General features: G+C 37.8%; 2 protein-coding genes across 2 annotated transcripts in view; one reads left to right on the forward strand and one right to left on the reverse strand.

Annotated features, from left to right (window-relative positions):
* LOC132840435 (uncharacterized) overlaps nt 1-22,242 on the forward strand; it is a 370,465-nt gene that overhangs the window by 307,507 nt on the left and 40,716 nt on the right. The window lies entirely within an intron of this gene.
* Nucleotides 17,782-19,866, reverse strand: LOC132840368 (potassium voltage-gated channel subfamily S member 2-like). Its single transcript, XM_060861953.1, has one exon. It carries the CDS (start codon nt 19,237-19,239, stop codon nt 17,806-17,808), a length of 1,434 nt encoding a protein of 477 aa, XP_060717936.1. The 5' UTR covers nt 19,240-19,866; the 3' UTR covers nt 17,782-17,805.

Consider the following 22,242-nt stretch of genomic DNA (forward strand, 5'->3'; position numbering starts at 1 on the left):
AGTCCAGTTCAAGCAGAGAATAGATGGTAAAGAACAGATGATGAAATTATTACTGATCAGGACTTTGTGTAACAGAAGCTTGAATGAAAACTAAATGAGTATGTAGTATCAAATTAAGCTATTTCTCCCAGACACAGTTATATATGTACACTGACATGTGTGTTTTTGTTTTGATTCTTGACTTGTATTCACCCATGTCCTGTCTAAGGTTGTTTCCCTTACATGTCCTTATTGCACACTTCGAGTTTATTTTTCATTTAGTTAGAATATTTAATTCTTTCTGTGTCCTTGTTCAGGTGCAATTTATACCCTCAGTATTACGTACCTGATATTACCAAGCCTTTTTCACTCTGCCTGTATTCTGTTTCAATTGTAAAGCATGATTTCGATTTGTCTGCCTGCCTTTTGCCTCCCACCAAATGGTGGATTCAATACTATTTGACTGACATATGGAAAATATAGTTACACTTCAGTAGATTCAGGCTCATATCATTTACTATGTCTTAGTCTTAATATACTGTATGCACCTACAGTAGCCATTCTAACACACTAACCGTACATTCATTTCAGCTACTGCACATAGTTTTATAAAAAAATCTCCCAGTGTTATCAACTATCTGTCCCTATGGAAACTGATAAAGTGAATGAATGCATTCACCTTTACCCTAGAGAATTGAAATAATTAAGATAATAAATTAATTCATTCATTAACTTAAATGTTCAATCAGGTTTGTTTACAGTAGTATGGCTGACTGCTTATGTCCCAGGTTTCCCTCATGCTTGTGTTCCCCTCTGGCTCCTCCTTTAATTATGCTGTCACAATTTGTTTTATCCATGTTCCCAGTTTTAAATCTGCACGCAATGTCTTCTTGCACACAATATCTTCTCAAAATACTCTTAACCCATGGATTCGAAATTTTGCACAAAATACAGAAATGTAATGCCAGATTAATGTCCACTTCCAAGAATTGAGGCCTGTACTTATGGAATAGGTTTTGCTAAATGAAACATGATCGTTTAAAAGGTTATTAGCAGGTTCCACTTTCTTCTTAGACTTCTCACATTTTTGCTGTACAGTAGCTATATAGGACACGTTAAATTATAATATACAATCATGATATTCAGTTTGCTTTATGAACTCTGGCAAGCCAGATTATTTGGATTATGTTGTCTACTCAGACACCATTGTGAATTTGTTCACAGTTTGTTTGTGATTATGCCTCTTTGGTTGAACGTGGAGAAATATGAATTTGGAAAAGGAGCGCTTATATACCTCAGGAATATTTTGGGAAAGAGTAAAATTTCTAGATAAAGAATTTTCTTAGAAAAATTCTTAGAAAGCCTTCTAGATACCAGTAAGCCCAGTATATTTGATCTTATCTGAGAAGACGGACCAAATGCATGCTCAAAGGTTTCTTTACTGTAGTGAGTTATTGCTAGTGCTTTTTCACAGATGATATTTTGCATTTCATACCTCTTCTGTGACTTCAGCATCTCAGTTTCAGCATCTCAGATTTTCATTACATGGGAAGTTCCTCATCTTCCATCCAGGTATAAAGACCATGACTCTTGTGTTCAATCAACAAATGAAAAAAAAAAGATTTAAAAAAAAAACTGGCAGTGAGCCTCCACCTCCAGATTAAACATTGGCTAAAGAATTGACCCTTCAATAGAGGGCCATACCTCTGAAATACCTCTACTATTGCAGGTATGCATGCATGCCGCAAAGGTGGGCTCAGCAAGATCGACACCAACCGCCATGGAATTGAACACATCATTGACCCATTCAGCATGGCGGATTTGACGAACAACAACAGCAAATGCCTCAGCACCCTCTGCACTGTGAATGGGCTCTACCAGCTATTCGAGGTTAAACACCTATTTAAACCACAAGCAAATTTAAGAAATTCAAGAAAATGATGGAGATGGAAAAAGATGGAGCAAAATTAAATGAGATCCACTACGTATACATCCTCCATTCTTGACACCAGAGTACACTGTGGCTATGACCACCATCTCCTTCTCACGACCTGCCACCTACAGTATAGCTCAAACGCCTCCCATCTCGGCAATAGCACCTGCAGCAACAACACCCATCGGAATCGAGAAGGTGAAAGACAGAGCAATCTCCGAGCAATTTCAACTAAAATCATTCATTCATTCATTCATTCATCTTCTACCGCTTATCCGAACTACCTCGGGTCACGGGGAGCCTGTGCCTATCTCAGGCGTCATCGGGCATCAAGCCAGGATACACCCTGGACGGAGTGCCAACCCATCGCAGGGCACACACACATTCACGCACGCAATCACACACTAGGGACAATTTTCCAGAGATGCCAATCAACCTACCATGCATGTCTTTGGACCGGGGGAGGAAACCGGAGTACCCGGAGGAAACCCCCGAGGCACGGGGAGAACATGCAAACTCCACACACACAAGGTGGAGGCGGGAATCGAACCCCGACCCTGGAGGTGTGAGGCGAACGTGCTAACCACTAAGCCACCGTGCCCCCTCAACTAAAATCAATTCCAACTATTCGAGGAGGCTGTGTCATCATCAAGGTACTAATATCCATCCTCAACAAGTGCTGGACAGGGATGCAAGTGCCCGAAGATTGAAAAGAAGGGGTCAAATTGCCCAAGAAAGGAAATATTTGACGACTTAGGCAAGCGAACGATAACCAGCTGTGATAACAACAAGCAGGTTTTTAAATATGGTGATCATGTAGCAAGCAGATCTTCACACTCAGGAATATCATAGAACAAAGCCTTGAGTTCCAACAATGCCTCCACAATCAGCTTCATCGACTTTAGGAAAGTTTTCAACATTATCCACTAAGTTATGCTATGGAATATCGCACAGGCTGTACAATGGATCAGACTGCTGCATCCAGACAGACAATGGAATCACATAATATTTTGCTATTGACACTGGCATTTAACAAGGGTGCATCCTCTAGCCCATCCTCCTAGTCCATTTGGTGATGGACCATGTCATGAGTCAAAGCCAACCCTGATCACCTAGAGACAAACCTTTATCAACAACCTTCGAGTGAGTGATATCTCATGGGACAAGGCTAAAGTGATTGTGGCTGACAGAATGCAACAAAAAGCCATACCTCAAAATGCGCCACCTGGTGCTGGAGGACCTAAATGTAAGCAAGTTTCAAGGTTTAGAAATGACATCTATCTTTGGGTGTGCAGAATATACTACTCTCTCACTCTCACTCACTCATTTTCTACCGCTTATCCGAACTACCTCGGGTCACGGGGAGCCTGTGCCTATCTCAGGCGTCATCGGGCATCAAGCCAGGATACACCCTGGACGGAGTGCCAACCCATCGCAGGGCACACACACACACACTCTCATTCACTCACGCAATCACACACTACGGACAATTTTCCAGAGATGCCAATCAACCTACCATGCATGTCTTTGGACCGGGGGAGGAAACCGGAGTACCCAGAGGAAACCCCCGAGGCACGGGGAGAACATGCAAACTCCACACACACAAGGCGGAGGCAGGAATCGAACCCCCAACCCTGGAGGTGTGAGGCGAACGTGCTAACCACTAAGCCACCGTGCCCCCCAGAATATACTATATATTGTGTTTTTAGTAGGATAACTAAGGTTTTACTTTACCAGCTTGCTAATCTCCACATGTGTAAAATGCATTTCCTTAGCCATATATACTGTAGAATGTATATGAGTCATACAGTCTAGTCTCAGTAATGGCCATTATTTAACAAAGACATAATAACCATGTTGAAGACAGGCAACTTATCCATGCTGCATTGGCACCCAGTCAAAATTCACTTTGATTTTAAAATACTATTACTTATCTATAAATCGCTGAATGGTCTTGCATTACAGTACCTGAGCAATCTTTTGTTTTTTTTATGCCTGCACTTTGCACTACTTCACCAATCCTGACTCCCTACCCTTTGCTGGAGCCCCGTCGCCTGGTATGCACTCTCCTGGATGGATGGATGGATGGATGGATGGATGGATGGATGGATGGATGGATGGATGGATGGATTGATGGTTGGAGGGACGGATATATAGATAGATAGATAGATAGATAGATAGATAGATAGATAGATAGATAGATAGATAGATAGATAGATAGATAGATACTTTATTCATCTATTCACTGATGATGAGCAGTGGAGGCAATGGATTGTCCATGATTGACAGGACCTTGTTCAGCATCCATTACTCTGCCACAAATGTCAGGCTGTCCAGCTCCATGCCCCTTAGAGAGCAGAGTTCCTTACAGGACTCCCATAAAGCTGGCCACAATGTCGTACCTGCAGTCTAACAGTCTCATGTACTGTAAGGTCTGACAGTCAGGTAGTATATAACATGCTAAGATTCTGCTGATCACTGTCCTTAAAGGCCCTCGTCTTCTGGTTTTTACTGGAACAAAAAGATACATATAGAAGTTGATGTAGCCATTAATGCAGTGAACAACCTCCTTGATGTTCCCACTGTAGTACTCCCTGTAGTACAGCAGTTTGTAGTTCTGAAGCAGTCTCTCAGAGCAAGCTCTGCCTCAGGAGACTTATAAAACCACTTATAAAACCTTCATTTAAAAACCGCATCTTGTGTTTACTTGTGTTATCTTTGACTAATATTTACTTGAATAAACATTAAAGTGTGATAAACATGCAAAAAAAAAAAAAAAAAAAATCAGGAATAGGAGAAACACTTTTTCACACCACTATATAGAGGGATATACCATGTGTACTGTATACCCTGTGTACACACACATACACACACATCAACTAGCTAGAATGTTGTCTAGCTCCCCATCTATTGAGGCCTAATATATATATATATGTATATATATGGCACAGAGCTTTTTAGCTTTTGTTCATTCATCGATAATTAAGTTGATGCAAAACATCTTAGGATTTGTTGTGTCTCTAGTAAACTGTTTATCTTTCGCATCACCAGGGTTAATTGCACGGTGAGGTTATACTGTTATTTAGTTTACTGTTTCATTTTAAATAAAAAAAAATATGGCCACAGCTGCACTTCACCAGTGGATCCACTGTAATCAGTTATATGTAACACACAGCTTCAACTTTCTGTATGTCCATTTCACTGATGACCTCTGATGTGATGTGCTTCACTGATGTGCTGTTATTTTAGGGTTCAATTTAAAGTTCTTTTATTTGTTTTTAAATCTTTAAATGGCCTCACCCTGTCATACATTACTGAACTGCTCCACCCTAGCACTCCTGCCGCTTCACTCAGGTCAGCTGATCAAATGCTTCTTGACACTGAAGTTTTAAAGAGGAAGCTCAGAGGGGACTGTGCCTTCTCTGTTGCTGCCCCTAGGCTATGGAACAACTTGCCTCCACACATCAGACAGTCACCCACTGTTTTTATGTTTAAAAACTGACAGAAAACATATTTTAATCCCCTGGCTTTTGCATAATCATGAATTATTAGTGCTATTTTTTTATTTATTTATTTATTTATTTATTTATTTATTTATTTATTTATTTATTTATCTGTTTTTGTGGTGTACAGCAGTTTGTGTTAGCTGTGCCTATTTTTAAAGTGCTTTATAATAATAATAATAATAATAATAAGAAGAAGAAGAAGAAGAAGAAGAAGAAGAAGAAGAAGAAGAAGAAGAAGAAGAAGAATGCACGTGACCTAGTGTACAACGCAACTTCTGCTTATACTGGAACTGTCACCAAATCTGGCTGAACAAAATTAGCCTTGATCTGGGTGTAGGTCACACACCCTACTGAGACTTTGGCTTGTTATACACAGCCCACAGCTTTTCTTCATATCAATCTGTGTGTTTTTTATTGGGCACTTATCTAAAATAATCCTTGTTAAAACTGTGCTTAGCATTGTTGTACTATCTGGTTAGATGCATTTGCCTTCTGTTTCTCTCACTTCAGAGTGGCTAGTGAAGCTAATAATATTATATCATCTCCTTGCTCCAGGTAATATTTTTATATATATAAATACACATACAGTATATACCCTGTGTACACACACACATCAACTATCTAGAATGTCGTCTACTGTAGCTCTCCATCTATTGCTGCCTTTTTACAGTTGTACCTCTGTTAAATTATATACTATATTTTTTATACAAGTGCCAGTTGTTGCATTATTATGATATTATCGTTAAATTTTCATAATATACCTCACACCAATCTAAGCCTCATAAAAGCTGCTGTTTGCTTTTTAATTGACTAACATTTACATTTGATTTTTAACAAGATGTCTTATATAGGCAAGTGAAAGGAGAGACTGTGAGTCATAAACATAATGGAGAAACACACCTTATTTTTATTGAGTGGCATAAACAGTAGTTTATGACACACTTTCCTGTTGCATAACAAGTTGTTAGAAACCTTAAACCAAGGCTTCTTAAACTTGCAGCCAGGAGCCCTTTGCAGCTAGGGACTATAAAATAAATTCCATAGACCCCTACCAATGTTGAAGAAGACTGGCCATATTGACGTGCTTTTGTAAGATGTTAGCTCTCCCTGATGCCTTTTCCTTAATTATCTTTAATCACCAGGATTAGAGTAGGCCTGGTTTCATTTATCAGCAGAAAGCTTAAGGCTTTTGTTGTAGTTTTGGTGCATGAGTGAAATGATTTAATAAAAATCTGTTGAGAGTCACTTCAATAAACTTATTTTTAATGTCACTGCAAACAGCGATTACTTTTGTGTTTATGTTGCACCTACATTGATTAAGATGCTCAAAATGTATGATTTAAATTCACATGCTATTGCATTTTGGGTAATTGTAGCTGGTATTTCACTTGAAATTAATTTAATTAATTCAATGTTCAAAAAAAGGAACACTTTAATGACGCATTATATTTTGATGAATGACATATTTACATTACTGTATGCACTCCTGAAAACACCTGGGCATGCTCCTTACTAGATGGTGGAGGGTGTCCTTGGGTACCTTGTTCCCAGATTTGGCTCAGGGCATCAGTGAGCTCCTGGACAGTCTGCGGTGCTCCACTGTGTTTGGGTGCTCCTATAAATACATGTCCCAGACAGTACCTCAGTACCTAACAACAGTAAGGGTAATGTTGGCTAGCACGGTGAGATCTGTGTGACAAGTGACAAGGAAGTGACAAGGATCCTGAAAAACACAAAACTCAAGACAAATAAGCCAATAAGGATTAGGAGAGAGCAATGGTCTCTGGCCACCACCTGCAAAACCTTTCCCTTTTAGGCCATTGTCTTGCACCTGCACTGCACCTGTTATCACTTCATTTGCACCAAAGCAGGTAAAACTTAAACTTTTTAACTCAACAGATTATTTTTTAATGAGCAGTACAGTTGTTTTACTGTGGACTACAGTGTCAAAAGCACTAAAATAAACTACATTATATATTTCAATATATATCTTTAATTTTACATCTTAAATCTTCTTTTTTGTCCTTTTTGCAACCAATTGTGTTTCAATTTGTGATTTGATATGAATTATTTCACCTATAGATCGCAAAGTTACAGAGATGTGTAGTTATTATCTGCTGGAAGTGAATTAGGCCACAAATAGGCTTACTAGTAGAGGAACAAACAGTGTTAAACTTTTAATTCAGTTTATTTTGAGTGACTGCTAGCATTTGAGGTTTCTTCTCAACCCTTGCCCAACCTGTTTTAGACAGGCCTACAAACTGTTAAACTTCTGGCCTCATCACTGCCCCAACTGAACGTTATTCAACGATTAAATATTACATTAAATCTTTAAATGACTTTAATACAGTACTACCTATTTTAATAACATATAAGCTATTTATTGAATTAATAATAAATGTTACTTGGCTAATGGTGGGTTGTGTTATAGCAGAACCCACTTTGAGAACCACTAAATATTATTTAACACAACTTTTACACACACCTGTGTCTCTAAATACAGTACTTATTGACTCTTCTTTGTCTGAAAGGCTTTAACTTTAGCTGTCTTGTCTATCTCTTAGCCCAGTGTATGATTTTATTACCTTTTGTATGTGATAGTGTCCAAAGGTGTTCAAGTTAAGATAATAGTTTACAGTAGTTAATTGGTGATTAAACACTCAGATGCCAGAGAAAGGTCCTGCTACCTGTGTTATATTTCTTCATTCTTAAATGTGATGATATTGAATGCTTAGACTGAACACAGTACCTCCAGTTCACCATCACTGAAATAGTGCATTGCAGTGAATGTTATGTCTTTGTAATAACACAACCCCATCCATAAAACCATTCATTAGGACAGTGTTACTCATTGCGCGGCTCGCGAGCCTCCTGCGGCTCGCCAAGCTTTAATATGCGGCTCGTATGGCAGTAAATAATACGATGATATGATCATGTGGTTAAAATTTATTTTTCATTTAAATAACATTAAAAACAATAAGGGAAGCATAGAAAAACGAATGTGCTCTATTACAAATAATAATATATATTTATATATTATTTGACTCGTCACTGACTCACTGCGTTCTGCACAATAGCCAGTTTTTGGCGGCCTGCCAGAAGCTAGTTTGTGTTTCATGCTAGTTAACAACTTGTGTTTACTGTACACACACGGACTAAAAAATGGATCGATTTCTTATCAAACAATCCCGCGCACAAAATGAACAGCAACAAAGCAATGTGACAGTGACAAAAGAGGTAACTGATGAGGAGCATGCATCATCCGCAACTCGAGTAATTATTGTATTGCAATATCGTACTGTATTTAATCGTATTAATATTAATATCGTATTGTATTTAAGCAGATAAGCTATTTAAGACTGAATAACTTGGCATACTTTGCGGTGAAAGTGGCTCTCCTATTGACTTTGTCCTATCAGTGTGGCTCACATGAAAAAAATAGTGAAGACCACTGCATTAGGTTAAGGTCTACAAAATGAGCCCTACCAAGCACTACTTTTTCCTCTTTTAGTCTTGTCTTTTTTATATCCCCTGTTTTCACCTTAGTTCTATCAGTCTTAGTGCTTTTTGAATTTAATTGAATTTCTTTTGTGCTTCTAAAGTGCTCAAAACTCAAATTTAAGGTTTACATTTACATTTATGGCATTTGGCAGATGCCCTTATCCAGATAGACATACAAAAGGTTTAGTAGTCTAGCAACAACACCAGTGGCAAAGTTAATAAAGACAGAGCTAAGGACTTAGTAAGTAGTCCTTTATGCGGCTAGGACTACTTACTAAGTCCTTAGCTCTGTTTTTGTTTTATGAAGCACCATGATCGAAATGGTTGAACCTACAATAAAAGCTTCTTGACTTGACTTGACTTGACTACAAATATTAAAAAAACATAAATACATAACAAGAATCTGATGAATCCCAAGAATCAATAGCATAGAAATACTCAAATTGTTTTCTTCATCTAAAAATATAGTTGCCAGTTCTATCCAAATATGGATGAACTACTGTGTCTTATACACTTGGATTATGGGTAAGAACTAATACTGAAAGAACGTACAGCCAATTAAGTTTATTTTGTCTATCTGAAATTTCAGGATGTTTAACAATTACAGAATGTTGAGGATAACCCACACACTCTATTTCTTTTCAACCTTCTTTCACTCTTCCTTTCAAATATTTATAGTAGATGAGAGATAAGATAGCGGTAGTCAGGACCTTGCAGTGCCAGCTGCTGCAGACCTTTGCTCGTAATAAAGTAAAAGATGCATTCCAAGCAGGGAGGAGCCTTTTATTTAGAGCTTATCCTTGGCTCACAGGGGATAGAGCTTAAGCCCTTACCACAGCTACACTCTTAAAATTGACAGCCTCACGGCACTGTATAATACTCAGAACTGTTAAATGCAAATGCATATGATCTGTCTTTCCCCCTTGAAGCATAAGACCGGGAGATGTGGTCAAACAAACATAAAATTATCTACAGGTCATAAAAGGGCAAATTCGATGGCTATTCTAATATATTTGAAATATTTTGTTGCTCAGAGGCTTTTATTGTTGTTTACCTACCTGTTTTCCTGTGCAGTCTCACCAACATGCCTAGAATGAGAGGTGGAGTAGGTTATTACTCTGCTAAAGATGGATATGGGGAAATAAAATGCAGCTTATCACTAATAGCTGTGATTCTCCAGATGAGCTGATCAGTTAGATAAGACTGATAAGATAACAGCAGCATCCATATCATAGCTCCCATCAAGCCCATGCACATGCACTCAGCACTTAAACTCTGGCGTCACAATGGCTAACTATAGCTAACGCTTGTATGCACACCTCTGCATGGATGTACCCACACTGATCGAGGAGCCTGGCTGTCTCTGTTGGCAATAAAAGGTATCTAAGCATCAGACAGGCTTGCTGGATAAAAATAATGTCAGAGAGTGATACCATCATCACAAATGCAGGAGACACTGGAATTAAGATATAAAGCTGGAATGGAGATGTGTTTGTTTGGTGGACTATCCTCTTTGCTCCCATCATCATCTCTCTAATGATGAGTATTATCATGTCACCTTAATAGTTTGGGACAAAGGTTTGTTTTATAGGCTGTAGTTTCTGCTAGCTGCTGACTGGAAATAGAAGATAGATTATAAAAGTGTTATAGTGGCTTTATCGGGGGCCACAAAGCTACCAGCTTCTTCTGTATCAACAGTATGAACCATGATAAGATCAGGGAGGGACAGAGCAAAGGGTATTCCCAGCACAGGTCACTTGTCCAGTTTTGTAGTCTTTACCCATGGCACATACACAATTCTTTTTAAAATATTTACAATTATTTTTAGAGCATTTTTCACTAGTATGTGAAATGCAGTAATCTGTCACAAACATTACATAATACTTATCTACTGACATCTCAAAAGAGGATGTTGTAGGGGAAAAATATCACACGTGCATAGAATTTAACTCTGAGTTGTGTAGAAAGGAATTGTGGGTCCCCTGAGTAAACTGTGCCATACACTTTAAACCACCAATTCTATCAAAATGATCATTATTGTTCTATACTTCCTCATTGACTTCATTAATATTCATTGATTTGATCCCAAGTGTTTACTTTTGATTAAGTGAATATCGAACTTAACCAATTGGCTGGCTGGCTTAAAAGCTAAAAGACATTAGAAACTTATACACTGTGAACTTTGCATCAACAGGCCTTTGAAATAAACTACCATAGCAAGCTAAAGTCAATTGAAGTAAGGTTTAAATTGCAAATTGTGCAATGGTGAATAATCATTCAGTTTTTTGTAATCATTATAAGCTTAATATTTCTTGCTAGCTGGTCTGAGTCCTTTCCCCGCAGCATGCAGGTGAACATATTTATTGTGCTTTACAACACTGCCTGATCTGCATGTGTGTCATTTCATAACAATTTCCGCTCATTTTGTGCAACAGAAGAACAGTAGCTGTATTACAAATAGAGAGAAAAAAAGATTTATTTGAAAGTTTATCTAGGTTATACATAATCTTATATATTATACATAATAATTATACTAGATCAAATGTGTTCATACAGAGAAGTGGATGGGTTATACACAGTGATTTATTGTTAAGAAAAAACAGCTTAATTTAACCTTGAGTCTCAAATATTGCTTCCAAGTTACATTCTGAGGCTTGTGGAAGCACCAACTTCCGAATCAGGGCAGCCATTCAACTGATCTGAGGAAAGACTTTTCTGTCTCAAATACATTATTTGGTTTTTGGATATCACTCCCATACGCGGCTTATGTTCCGAACCTGTTCCAGCATTACAGTGCCACTGTACACAAAGTGATTGCAAGAGGACATGGTTTGCAAGGATGAAGTGGAAGAACTACTGGCCTGCAAAGATCACTTGCTTCTTGTGGATAAAGAGGAGCAAATCCCCAAAGCAATGCTTCAAAATTTTATGATAAACCTTTCCAGAAGTGTGAAGAATGATATAATATCAAATGGTGAATGGTGAACAGGTTTTATGCATCCCACTTTATCTGAGCTTAGGACCAGCATTGGGAGTTAACCCCTCAGTAGCTGGGTTGTTTCCTTGCCCAGGAATTGACCCCAGGTTACGGTAGTGAGAGTGAAGTTGGCTTACACAGTTCAATGTGTAGTGCTCAAGGCAGTTTGGGCAAAACATAGACATGTTAACACAGTAGAATAATGAACATAAATCCCTGTAGGAGTGTTTATTTAAGTTTTAAGGCAGGAGTGGGGAACGGGAGTGAAGAAAGTTCAGAAACATTGGTGAGGCCTATGTGATTCATGAGATGGCTCTTAGAGCAAGCAGTGAGTGGCTTGTAGTCACACAAAAATCAAGAAGCTTTTATTGTCATTTCAACCATATATAGCTGACGCAGTACATAGTGAAATAAGACAACTTTTCTCCAGGACCTGGTTGCTACATAGAACTAAGCACTTAAGTAAGTTAGTCCAAGCCACATAAAGTGCACCTGTGCAACCTGCTGGAGACAGTGCAAGATAAAAATGTTCACAAAAGTGCAAACAAACAATACAAAACACTACAAGACATTACTCAAAATACAATTACATTACTCACAACACACAAAAGCAGTGCTGACCAGAGTACATACTGTATATTCTATAGTAAATTTGCTAATATACTGGAATGAACACTTAATATAATACCAGCAGTTATATGAGGTATTGTAATGAATTGTGCAAGACAACTTGTGCAAAGAGCAGAAACAGTGTGCAAAACAGCATGTAAACAGCTTGATATGGTGGTGCTGTAAACATGGAAGAGTGTGTGTGTGTGTGTGTGTGTGTGTGTGTGTGTGTGTGTGTGTGTGTGTGTGTGTGTGTGTGTGTGTGTGTGTGTGTGTGTGTGTGTGTGTGTGTGTGTGTGTGTGTGTGTACGGTTGTTCTCTTTTAAGTTGATCTCTTTCAGTTGTTCTCTTACAGTTCAGTTGTTCTCTATCAAATGTTAGTGTTTTAATCTAGTGGTAGGTAATTTGTCAGCCCAGGTTCAGCCAATAATACAAATTGGTTTACTAGTTCTGTGACATGTTGCTGCTAGAGGGTAAGATCCTTCCAGTTTTGGAGCAAGGCGTACCCCTGGGATACTGTGGAGACACTAACACAGGTTAAAATGAAATTCATGGGTTCGTTCCATTTTTTTAGTAAGGTCTTATATCAAATAAGGTATATATAATCTACAGGGCCAAGCTACTTGTGTCTACTTTTGCTCTAGAAATGTATTAGAAAAATCATCAGAAAAATGTCTTAGCAGATTATGGTCACTAAACTGCTGGAAGTTCAAGTGGTGCTCTGAAAACAATGTAGGGTTCATACCTATTTAGAGGACTTTCAAGGGCAAGGCTGGCCTGTTAGGACATTACATTGTCCATCCCACTTGGGAAGCATAGCACAGTTTAAGAACAGGTCTAGTTAATCAGTCACAATCCAGATCCAGGGCCAGATAGCAGACAAGCAGACTGTCTTAGCAAGTACTGTAAATGTCAAACTAAATTATCAGTATTAACATGGAAGGAAAGGTGTTTGACCTACAAAAAATCTCTTAGTGCTGTTAGATTAATGTATCTCTCCACCCTTATTGACAGTATCTCATTTAAAGCTCACAACAATAATATCTATTGCGTAGCCTTCTTTCATCTCAGAAATATTGCTACGATAAGAAAGATGTCCCTACATGATGCAGAAACACTAGATCATGTTTTTTGTTACCTCTAGATTGGATTCTTGAAATGCTTTACTGTCTGGATGTTCTAGTAGGAGCATAACCAAGCTCCAGTTATTCCAGAACACAGCAACTAGAGTCTTAAGCATACGTAATATTTCTCATGCCATTCCCAGTGTTCTGTGTTCCCTGTGTTCTTTCATCTTTCCAGACCTACCTGATCCATCCTGACACCCTACCCCTGGTTGGAGTCTCATCGCTTGGTATAACACTCTGCTTGGGATAGATCTGCATGCACAGCCCATGACCCATGGGACTGCGGTGGATAGATTTTTCAACATTCTGATTTAAAGAAATTACACCCTAAAAATTTCCACTGATTTCAGCACTATTTTTGATAAATCAATGATAAATAAATGTTTATGTATTTAACATGTGCATTGTTTATATTGAATGTACAATCTGTTATTTGATATTTTTTTCAGTGTTTGTTTTTATCTGTATTTATTTAACTTGCAGAGGATTATTTGTATGAATTTATTTTTGTATGAGTGTCATGTGAGTAATTAAATTTAAGTATGATTAAGTGATTAAGTGTATGTACTGCATTTTATATGCTAAATGTTTCTACTGTGGTACAACCATGCCAACTTAGCTTGATTTAATTCCTGTTATTTTAGGTAAATGAAATTAATTATTAGACCTATGCAATGTATTGAAATATGTCAAATGTATATACATTTATTTATTTACTTCTATATGATCTAGAAACTTTAGTGTAATGGGTTGTGACTACTCCAAATTCATACAGGCTGTATGGTCATGTATATTTACAGCATTTGGCAGATGCCCTTATATAGAGCCACATGTAAGTGTCACAATAGCATTGTGTAAAGGACTGAAAATCATTCACCCCATATAACTTCATTCTTTTTTTCATTGTATTCTTTTACTATATTATTTTGTATAGTGGCCCATATTTTACTGTATGTATATTTTACTGTAATTATGTCTCTTTTCCACTAGGGGGAGACAGATCTTTTGCATTAGGCATGTTTCAAACATGTACTCTTTCCTTCTTCTAACACAGGTCAGTGAATAACTGGCCATAAGACTCAAACATATCCAATAATGTATTAATGCAGTAAACTTTTATTTCCTATGGTAAAAGTATTGGAAACCCATTGCTAAGGTGCATGTGTGTCTGTGGAACACTAAGAGTAGTAACTAAAACTGTGTTAAGCATGAGTGATGCTGCAGTAACGTGATTGAAAGTTCACTAATACATTAAGGTTGTAAAGTTGGCAAACTGTTAACTTACAAAGACACTGTATTTTAATTTCAAGCTGTTCTGGTTTATGATGTGTTGTCAGAGCAGTTACAACCATGTCTATGTTTGTACCACAAAGTTCAGGAGACAGAAGAAAAGGGGTGTTAGCTACGTGAAAATGGTGTTTAAGAAAACACACTATTGTATGTATAAAGATTTACTGTGTGTAAATTCATGATTCAGAGCAGACTAAAAGCAAATAAATTGAAACATTTCCAAAAAAATAAACCAGCCTTGTGTCCTGTTTAGGCTACATACAAAAATTGTGCTATGAAATAGTATGTTGCATGATCAGTTCGCATCTCATAAATTGTGTGATTCTGTGATATTAATGGGTTTATATGGAGCTTCACATACTTGTGTGAGTACAAATGAAATAGAGATGGTATGTAAAATGAAGTGTGTTATGTGTTTCGTCTGTAACAAAGATAATGACGTTTAACATTTGTCTTAAAGCAGATTATTTTGTACTTTTGGGGAATACATTGCAACAACACCACCAGGTGTAAGAAGACACACACCTCAGCCCTACCAGGACCAGCTCAGTAGATTAACACACCCAATCATAGAAAGTCATATCAGGTGATTACAAAAAAAAAAACGCCCCCAGTTTTCATGTGCACTGGGACTAATACACTACATAGCCAAAGGTGTATGGACACTAAACCATTACATCCTTATATGGACCTTCCCAAACACAATCATATTGGATGTCTTTGTATGCTATAGCATTATAATTTCCCTTCCCCTCCCTTCATCTAAGAGGCTGATGTTCATCTACTGTAAGTACGTGTTAATTGTATTAAATCCTATTATTGCAAATGAGCCAGTTCATATAAGAGCCTGGTTTTGAAATCTTTGCTCTGACAACAGTGGGATGAACTAATTTTGTTTGGCTATCAGATGCTCTTTTTTTTCAACACCAAAATGTTTACCATAATCAAAAGTAAAGTGCCACAAAACATGTGAAACAAAACATAATCACCTTGAATGAACCCACCCACATCTATCGTTTAACTATAAAATATATGTTATGTCTAAAGGTTAAGTACTGAAAGGTAGAACTTCTTAGAATTCTACTGTATGTAATTAGATTTTCACAAAATCCATTTTAATAGTACTGCATTTGTGGGGTAAAATGCATCAATGAACTAAGGGCCATAAACATTACTGCCAAATGTGTGCTAATAATATAATTTAATTAGCAAAAAAAATAATTATTTTACAGTTTAACCATATCTCTTTTGAAAAGAGGTTTCAAAACAACAGGGTTGAATACTAATGAAGTTATTACTATTGTTTTGTTTTGTTTTATCTTTTGAATAATTTATCCTTCTCCATTAGCACAACAACCTTTATGCTGAATTGATTTGTTGTTGTTCTAGTAACAGTTACATAAAATTTGGCTTATTACCTAAAATGAGTTTGACACCCCTGACCAAAGCCATCAGTAAATTGCCATTTTAAAGTTTACTACACACACAGTTAGATCTTTTGTGTCTGTCAAGGGTATTTATTATAGAAGCACTCTTTAAAAGGTTTAACCCAATCTAGCATCTTTGGGAAGTGCTGGATAAACAAATCCTATCAATGGAGGCCCCACATCACAACTTAGAAGACTTAAAGGATCTGGTGCTAATGTATCAGTGTCAGATAACACACCTTTACATGTCTTGTGGAGTCCATGTTTCATTGGATCAGACGTTTCACAAACTGAATTAGCATATAAGACTTTGGGGTGTGCTTATCAGGCTGCTGGTCCAACTATAAAATGTCTTTCCCATTTGTTATACTGTTCATTATACACTTTAAAAAGGTGTACCTGTATGAGATATAAGTAGGGTATAAGTGTGAGACTTGGATTGAGAAGATCTTGGGAGAGGCACATTATACTTAAGTAAGAATTTTAGTCCTTAGGAATGTTCTTAAAGTACTCATATATGAATACATGAATTTTCAGAAATGAATTAATAATGTTAATTACAGAAATTGTGTTAGATACATTTAATACAGACCTCTGCCAAGGAACTGGAAGCAAGTCAATCGTCTAAGCTAAAAGAACACAACTAATTTATATATAACCATATATATATATATATATATATATATATATATATATATATATATATATATATATATATATATATATATATCTGACAATGTCACACTCTAGTAAAAACATATAAAGCTATTTAAGTTAAATGTATAATTGAATACTGACATTATAGTTACAGCATTAATTAAATGCTTATTGTTTGGAACATTAAGTGAAACTTGTAAAATGGAGTCTGATATTCAAGTCATAAACTTAAATCACACATTAAACCTTCAAATGAGCCTTTGTCCACACTTTGTCACATAAGTACAATGTATTAGGATAATAGATATTTTATATTTAGTCTTACATCAAATGCACTTCCAAAGTACAACAACGTAAGACGTAACAAACACTTGCAAAAGGACTTATACTCCAGCATATTTTGCAACAGCATACTCAAAATTTTAGTAAACATTAAAATGTGTAGTGAGGATGTGAAGAGTCAACACTGATTAAACTTTGCTTTAACAGTTTTCAAGTAGAGAAATCTAACAGACATACACAATAACAAATTATTTCCATAAATCATTGTCAGTACTTCATTTAGTAAGTACCTCTGTCTGTTATCATGAAATGTTATAGATTATTAAACACATATTAAACATCATAATTATAAGGCAAAGAATCCTCAATCACTATAAACATTTGAACTCAATTAATACAGTCAACATCAGAAAAGTGGGTTTTGCTGGTAAGATAGAACCATACTATGAAATTCATCTTATCTGAATATGTATTCTAATGGAGCCATACACATTAGAGTGCTTTCAATCCTTCTGTGCTACTGCAGTGACCCATTCAAACTGTGATCACTGGGAAAACTGCGACTCATGTTGGACAGACTGGCCATTAGGGACTTCACTTTATGTGCATAATAGTTCCTCAAGTTCACCGAAGGGACTTCCTTAATGTCCCCACTGAAATCACAGCTCCTCATGGCAATCTCCAACTGTTTCTGCTTCTTATAAAACAATGAAAACTTGTTAAAAATGAGTGTCATGGGCAGCACCACCACCAAGATGCCAGCGAGGATGCAAGCTGAAGCAGTGAGTTTTCCTGCAATAGACCCTGGCACGACATCACCATAGCCCACTGTAGTCATGCTGACCGTTGCCCACCACCAGCAGGCTGGAATAGTAGTCAGTCCATCATTTTCTTCCTTTTCAATGGTGTATGCCATCACAGAGAAGAATGACACCCCCACTGCTAAATAGAGCAGTAGCAGCCCCACTTCCCTGTAGCTGTTTTTCAGTGTTGCTCCAAGTGATCTCAGTCCAGTGGAATGACGTGCCAGCTTTAGGATTCTGAAGATCCGCATCAGCCTCAGGACCTGTGCTATACGTCCCAGGTTCTCTAGTGTGGGGCGCCTCTCAGTCACCAGATCAAGTAGTAGTGTGAGATAAAATGGTAGAACAGACACTAAGTCAATCACATTTAATGGGTGCTTAAAGAAATGGAGTAGGTCTGGTGCAACAACAAACCTGACAACCAATTCAAATGTGAACCAGCCTATTCCAAAATGCTCCACTATCTCAAATCGGGGGTCATCCTGAGGCAGGCCCTCACTGTCCAATGTGGCAAAATCACTCATGCTGTTCATGCACATAGTGGCTATGGAGCCCAGCACCACCAGAATAGAGAAAACACTAATGACCCGGCTGGACAGAGAGTAGCCAGGATTGTCCAACATCAGCCAAATCTTCCTCCTGATTCTTCCTAGTGGTTGCTTATCAAACTTGGTGGCATCACTATAAAACACTAAAATCTCATCAAAAGAAGAAGAAGTGCTACCCTCATCACTTTTATCCTCCCAGTCCTCCTGGTAAGGCTCCATTTTTCTGCAGTGGTAGGTGTTGCTGCAACAGGAGTCAATGAAAAAGTCATTGATACCCCAATATTCAATTTCCTGGCTAAACGAGAAAATACAGAGTTCTTCCATAACATGCAAGCGTCCTGTGTTGTAGAAATTCAAAACATAGGGGAAAAGTGAAGGATTTCGATCAAAATAGAACTCCCGTTCAGTGTCATCGTAATCATCACACAGTTCCAGGATGGATTCTGTTGACTGGCATCGCACCAAACGCGCAAGACGCGTTTCAGGGAAGCGAGACAATATGCTAGAGAGTAATCTCCTCTTGAAGCCTCCTACATTTATCCGTATGTCACTATTCTCTGTATTAAATACATTTAAATCATTGGGAGTGTGTGCAGTCATGACTTGAAGCTCGCCTTAACAATCACGATTACAATCCTTTCCACAAAAAAGAATGAAGCCTTTGGTGTAAAATGGCAAATTAAGCACAAAAATATCACAGCTCTGTTCTGGTAGGATCAAAATTTCTCTCCTATTTGGAGTTTAGAGTTGTGAAACTCATTAAAAAGCTCCGCGTTTCTATTGTTTCAATCCAAAAAAAAACTGCCTGGGTGTTTTAAATAATCAGCCAATGTCTTAGAGCTTAAAATGCCTTCAAACGGTATAACACACGTCATTGTCCCAAGTGGTTAAATGATCGATTCACTCACTGTGTTAAACGATCCTTGCTTCGACTGTAGAAAATAGAGTGATTGTAATAACATGAGTCATGAGTTGAGATTTGGGGATGACTGAGCACCTCCCAGACCCTTCGCTTTACGCCCTCCAGACGAATCGATGTCTGTGCGGATTGTATGAGACTGAAGGGGTTCCTTCCCGCAGCACAGTCTCCGAAAACCACACCGTTTCCCTTTATGGCACAAAAGAATACAAGAGCCACCAGAGATGTTATATTTCCTACTCTTTGTCTATGCTGAAGGAAGATTGCTCACGCATGCCATGTTGCTCCTCAGAATGGGGGCAGATCCATTAAACCGCTCCAGGGGTGCGACAGACACTGCTGCTAGTGCGCCATGGCGACATCAACGGGAAAAATACTGTTCATTCGTGCCATTGGAAGAAGGTTATTCTACACAACTACAGCGCGATATCTCTCTCTCTCTCTCTCTCTCTCTTTCTCTCTCTCTCTCGCTCTCTTTCTGTCTGTCTCTGTCTCTCTATCTCATGGCGACTTAAGGGGTGGTGGGCGGGTGATAGTTCATCAGCAATAACCTAGTTAACTTATTTGTTATTTGTTTCATATCATATCGAAAAGCGTTCATTTGTGTACATACAAATAACATTCAATCGGTCATACGTGATATACTCTCATCGTCCACTTTAATAGGAACACCTGTATGCACACCTGCTCATGTGGAAGCAGCACAATGCATGAATGTAGATACATGTAGATACAGGTCTAAAGTTTCTCTTCATGTTCACATCAAGCATCAGAATAATGGAAAAATGTGATAAGAAAAAACGTGAATTTGACCACGGCGTGGTTGATGGTGGGCACAGGAGCAGGATAGCAGAAACATGGCAGTTTAATATTGGAAAAACACTAAGCACAGATTTCGGTCATTACCTGTCAGTTTGGTTGAGCCTATGCCTGGAGTACCTTCAGGTTTGTTGCTTATGGGGGTGTAAACCAGTGATGAACCTAATGTGCTCCTCCTTTTGCGGAGCATGAACACACATAATAAGATGCAATAACTGTGGAGGCAAAATCAAATCAGCCCTAACTGGCCTATCACAGTCAGTCAACCAGTGACAGTTATGTACATTGATTGACTGCTTCAGTTTCATGTCTGAACATTCCACAAGCTGTTATGTAACGGACACAGCCAAATGTGAACAAGAACATGAACAGAACAGGTCATTTTCATTATTATATTTTTGAACAAAACTAATTTGCAAATATTATTTTGTACAGATATTGCAATTGCAACTATGTTGTCCAATCAAAGTACAAATAACACAGAGGTACATAAGACAAAATCATGAGTTATTTTGGTTGAACAAAACTATTACATCTTTTCTGTTTACTGTGTTTTAAATTTAAAGGAAACACAGTATGAACCCAGTATGAGGAAATTAGTCTTTAGAAATCATTGGAAATGCAAGGTGTATGTGACGTGTGTGTATGAGGGTAATAGTTAGAGGGAACGAGAGAGCTGAATATCTGTGAGTGTGGATGCACACTCTTGTCTAAAGCTTGCTAGTCCGTGTGCATGTTGACGCTAAAATTATAACAATTTTAATTTCTCATGAACCATGTGAGATACAATAAATAATAGTATGGCATTGACTTTAAATGACTTGGTGGATAGCCAGCAATAGGAGCTATAAAATTATTTTCAATGGTAAAATAAGTTACAAAGTACAATAACATTAAAGGGAGTAACGATACAGAGTTGGATTAAGTGACTATGTTAGCAAACACAGACTGAGATTATGTGCAGTGATTAGAAAGAAGTCAAAGAGAAAAGAAAGGAGATTTGTGGAGTAAGCACACTTTACAGGCCTGAGTGGCTACTGGTACTGTTCTACTGTAGTGAAGATTTTTGGACTGAATTTACAACCTCACACTACTTCCTGTGGAACTTTTACGTTGTTTACACTTTGTTTTTTGTATAATAAACTCACCCTGCACTTGTATCCTACCTCTGAAGTCATGAAAACAACAAGTAGCTTAGCAACAAGCTCGCTAGCTAAATTATGTTGGTCATAGAGATTAGTATTGCCATTTTTATAGATTGCACCAAGTACATTATTTGTATATTAACTGAACTAAAGCAAAACAATCCTATAATCTAATAAAACAGTAGAGGAGGGGCAACTGATGCTGTTCACAGTGTGTACGTCCATATGTTAGTTTGACTTCACTCTATAAATGGGCATGGACCTGGAAATTGACATTAATGGGGTATTTTCGGTGGCTTTACCAGTTCATTCAACTTCATAATTCATAAGAGGTCTGACCAACCCATGAAGATGAAAGCACAGGAACTTGCACAGGAAAGCATGTACACTCGTCTTATGCACTGCTGGTTGCTATTAAATTATTTTAATAAAAGTGCACTTCCTGCCTGTGGATTCATCCCTTATCCAGACATCTCTTTCTTTCCCCTCACCTCCCCCAGTTTCAGCGCTACAGAAGTGAGATGCCAGGTCCCCAAAACTGACACCTGAAATCCAGTTTTCCTCAGCTCATCCTCCATTTCATTCCCAACTTACATACATTTCCCTGTGCTCTCTCTAGGTCCACCTCCCAGGAGGGACATAAGGGGCACTGAAGCCCAAAATGCAGCATCAATAGAAATTGGTAAGTTGTCTCTGGACCCGTGGTGCATAACTGTTCCA

Source organism: Tachysurus vachellii, chromosome 25 (genome assembly GCF_030014155.1).
Source record: "Tachysurus vachellii isolate PV-2020 chromosome 25, HZAU_Pvac_v1, whole genome shotgun sequence".
Classification (NCBI taxonomy): Eukaryota; Metazoa; Chordata; class Actinopteri; order Siluriformes; family Bagridae; genus Tachysurus; species Tachysurus vachellii.